The sequence below is a fragment of the Austrofundulus limnaeus genome, unplaced genomic scaffold (genome assembly GCF_001266775.1).
Source record: "Austrofundulus limnaeus strain Quisiro unplaced genomic scaffold, Austrofundulus_limnaeus-1.0 Scaffold26, whole genome shotgun sequence".
In the NCBI taxonomy this organism is placed as follows: domain Eukaryota; kingdom Metazoa; phylum Chordata; class Actinopteri; order Cyprinodontiformes; family Rivulidae; genus Austrofundulus; species Austrofundulus limnaeus.
The window spans coordinates 1,095,307-1,098,825 of NW_013952428.1; the positions used below are offsets into that span (position 1 = coordinate 1,095,307).

Consider the following 3,519-nt stretch of genomic DNA (forward strand, 5'->3'; position numbering starts at 1 on the left):
ATTCCTGATTTAAACCGGTGATCTTGTGAGCAGCTGCAGCTGTATGCTTTTATTTTTTCATGTCAGGCTGTCGCGGAGCTCTCCACTCCTCTGTCCTGTGAGGCGGACAGCTCAGCCGAGGCTGTCACGTTCTCTCGTCCTGGCCACACCTCCGCTCTCTAACCCCCCCTTCCCCTACCCACACCCCCTCCCCTACCCACTTTGATGCTTTTTTCAAATTTCGCCTTGGGGCGGAGTTATCTTTTCACAGCGGGGTAAGATACACTTAAAAAAAAGACCAGGGACTTCCTTTTCTTAAAGAGTTCCCCTTTTATGTCACTTCCTGTTTCACTTTGAGCCAAGTTCAAAAGAGGATATGCCAGTTATGTGACAAAATGGGTTAAATCGTGTTTATTATGCAAAGTTTCTTAAATATAAAAACTTTTTCTTTGATTTTTTTGTATTTGAAGGACCTGCACGTCACAGGCACCTTAAATATTTTACTCAGCTCAGCACTGGGAGAAATGGGGAGTTTTTATGACAGGCGTGTTCAGGGTAGGCACTCTGAAATGTCTTGTGAGAAGTCACCTGAGCCTTTTAATATACACACCACATTTCATGCTAGTACAGATTCCCAGTCACCCAGGACATGGCTAAATAAAAACAGAACAAAACTGGATAAACAAAAACAAAACAAAAGAGGATAAACAAAGATATCAATGGTTATCTGCAAACTGCTGCTAGTTTTATCTCCTCCAGAGCAGACTGGTTCACTTCCAGTAGGAATGTTTTAATATTTCTGCCAAACGTAATCATGAAATGTGAAACCAGTGGTGATGTAAAGCTTTCTAAAACAGTTTTCCTGTGAAGCAATGTGAAAAACAACATCATTTACTTTGTTCTTAGTAAAAGTTTAAAATGCTAGAAGTGGGTAAATTAGATAGTGATTTTTTAAATGTTTTTAATCAAATTGAGCCTCTCACGTGTGTGAAGACCTCAGATTTGTGTTTCTGTGTGGTTCTCTCATCCTCGCTGCTCTCTGATTCTCTGCCTACAGGAACTGAAGCATCTGATCCTGGAAGCAGCCGACGGCTTCCTGTTCGTGGTGTCGTGTGAGACGGGCCGCGTTGTTTACGTCTCCGACTCGGTGACACCTGTCCTCAACCAGCCGCAGTCCGAGTGGCTGGGCTCCTCGCTGTACGATCAGCTCCACCCAGACGACACCGAGAAGCTCAGAGAGCAACTCTCCACCTCGGAGAACAACAACACAGGTGTCAGACGCAGCAGAAACGAGGTGGGGAGGGGGGAGGAAGGTTGAGCACTAAATTTCGTCGTCTCTGCTTTTTGAAGGGAGGATGTTGGACTTGAAGACGGGGACAGTAAAGAAGGAGAGTCAGCAGTCGTCGGCCAGGATGAATATGGGAGCCCGTCGATCGTTCATCTGCAGAATGAGGTCAGATTTAAGAGATTATTTTCTTTTACCGTCTTTATTCTGATATTTGTGCCAGGATACGTTAGATCTTTATTATTTTATTTATGTTTTTAGGTGTGGCACATGTCCCGTGGAGCCCATCTCAATGAATCGACTCAGCTTTTTAAGGAACAGAAACAGGTTACCAAAACTTATATTAGAATTATTGTTGAAGACAGTAAATCAGGGCTGTCCAAAGTGTGGCCCGGGGACCGTTTGTGGCCCCTGTACTGATTTTGTGTGGCCCCTGACTGCAGTTCAACAGGGTTCCTGTGGATCCTTAAAAAGTCTTAAAATGCATTGAATTTTACAATCCAAAAATAAGACCTTAATTAGCCTTAATTAGCCTTAAATCAACATTTCACACTGAGGGCTTAAAAATATGAACTCATTGTAAGTACGATGATTGTATTTGTCTCAAACATTTAAATTAGGGATGCACTGATATGAAAATTTCAGCCGATGTCAAAATCTGATATAATTATTGGTGTTATGACCAAAAACTGATATTTACCGATATTACACAAACACACAAATTATGTTATACATACACACACAAACACACAAATTATATTATACATACACACACAAACACACTTGGGTCTTTTTTTGATACCGTAAATAAACAACCAGACCTCTGACACGACTCTATACTTCAGTTATTGCTGCTTTCGCTGCATCAATATCACTATTATGATCAAACAGATGTGGCTCAACCAACCATCTCCCAAAACAGAACCTAAAGCTCAAAAGTGGGAAATCAATATCAGACGTTAATATCGGCCCAGTTTTACATGTCGGACCCATACTGATATTCTAAAAAAATTTCAATATCGGCCGATACCGATATTAGTACCGGTATATCGTGCATCCCTAATTAAAAATAATTAGTAATTTTTTTTTCACAATTCACCAAATTTACTGCAGCTAGTTGTTTTGTGTTAAAATAAACATTTGGGTAAAATTGTTTCTAATAGTTTTTTTTTTTTTTTTTCAAATTTGTGTTTATTGTGAAGTTGGTCTTAAATTTCTTTTCAAGTGGCATTAAAAAGTATTAAAAAGTCTTAGATTTAACTTGCCTTAAGCTGTAGGAATCCTGGTATTATAATAATAATAATAATAATAATAACAATAATAATAAAAATAATGCATTAGTCTTATATAGCGCTTTTCGAGACCCTCAAAGCATCTTATTATAAATGACGCTTAAATTATACAAATTTGTCCTCCCGACACAGGTGTTTGATGTAGATGGAGACTTTCTATTTATTTGTCTTTAAATAACCAGGCTCTTTTTTATTATATATTATAATTATATATTATATATTGACTATTATAAGTATTCAATGCTTAGTTTATTGTTGAGCAGGTAAAGGAAAAATATTTTTGGCCCTCACCTCCTTCTGGACAGCCCTGATGTAAATACAATGCATCCACTCGATCTTTTTTTAGTTGTTCTTTTTGTTTAAAGAGACTAAAGTCTTTCTTACTTCACACCAGGAATGGTTTGGGTTCACCCAAGGAAGGGGAGCCCCAGTTTGTAGTGGTCCACTGTACAGGATGTATCAAGTCCTGGCCCCCCGCAGGTAAAACAATCTGACGTATAATTCTGTTTCTGTAAAATTCACTTCAGAGCATGAGTAAGTCTGTCAAAGATAGTTTAAAAACACAGCATTGTGAGTCTTATTGTTTGTGTTTCAGGCGTGTCGTTAACAGACGATGAAGCAGACAACAACCAGGGGAGCCGCTACTGTTTAGTTGCCATTGGGAGATTACAGGTGTGTTTTCAGTTTCTTCAGATATTTGGATAATGAAGCCGGGGGGTTCAGGTACAGAGACGTGTGCTGTTGCTAATTGTGCAAGCTGGGAATGTTTATATTTGTTTAGATTTTTTAATGGATGATAATTCACGTATTCTGACAGTAAAGCTGAGCTCAACAGTAATGTTCACCTACAATCATTGGTTGACTTTAAAAAAGACTTTCCTTTTAATCAAGCCTATTCTGCCTCTGCATGATTTATCACTGATTTTAATACTTTTAAAAGAATTTAGGAGGTTTTTTTTATTG

General features: G+C 38.6%; 1 protein-coding gene across 4 annotated transcripts in view; it reads left to right on the forward strand.

Annotated features, from left to right (window-relative positions):
* Window positions 1-3,519, forward strand: part of arnt (aryl hydrocarbon receptor nuclear translocator) — a 23,775-nt gene that overhangs the window by 5,552 nt on the left and 14,704 nt on the right. For all 4 annotated transcript variants that reach the window (XM_014004710.1, XM_014004712.1, XM_014004709.1 and 1 more), the window contains exons 6-10: window positions 1,037-1,250; window positions 1,330-1,432; window positions 1,526-1,591; window positions 2,951-3,036; window positions 3,152-3,228. In XM_014004710.1, the coding sequence (XP_013860164.1) occupies window positions 1,037-1,250; window positions 1,330-1,432; window positions 1,526-1,591; window positions 2,951-3,036; window positions 3,152-3,228 (546 nt within the window). The remainder of the gene's footprint in view (window positions 1-1,036; window positions 1,251-1,329; window positions 1,433-1,525; window positions 1,592-2,950; window positions 3,037-3,151; window positions 3,229-3,519) is intronic.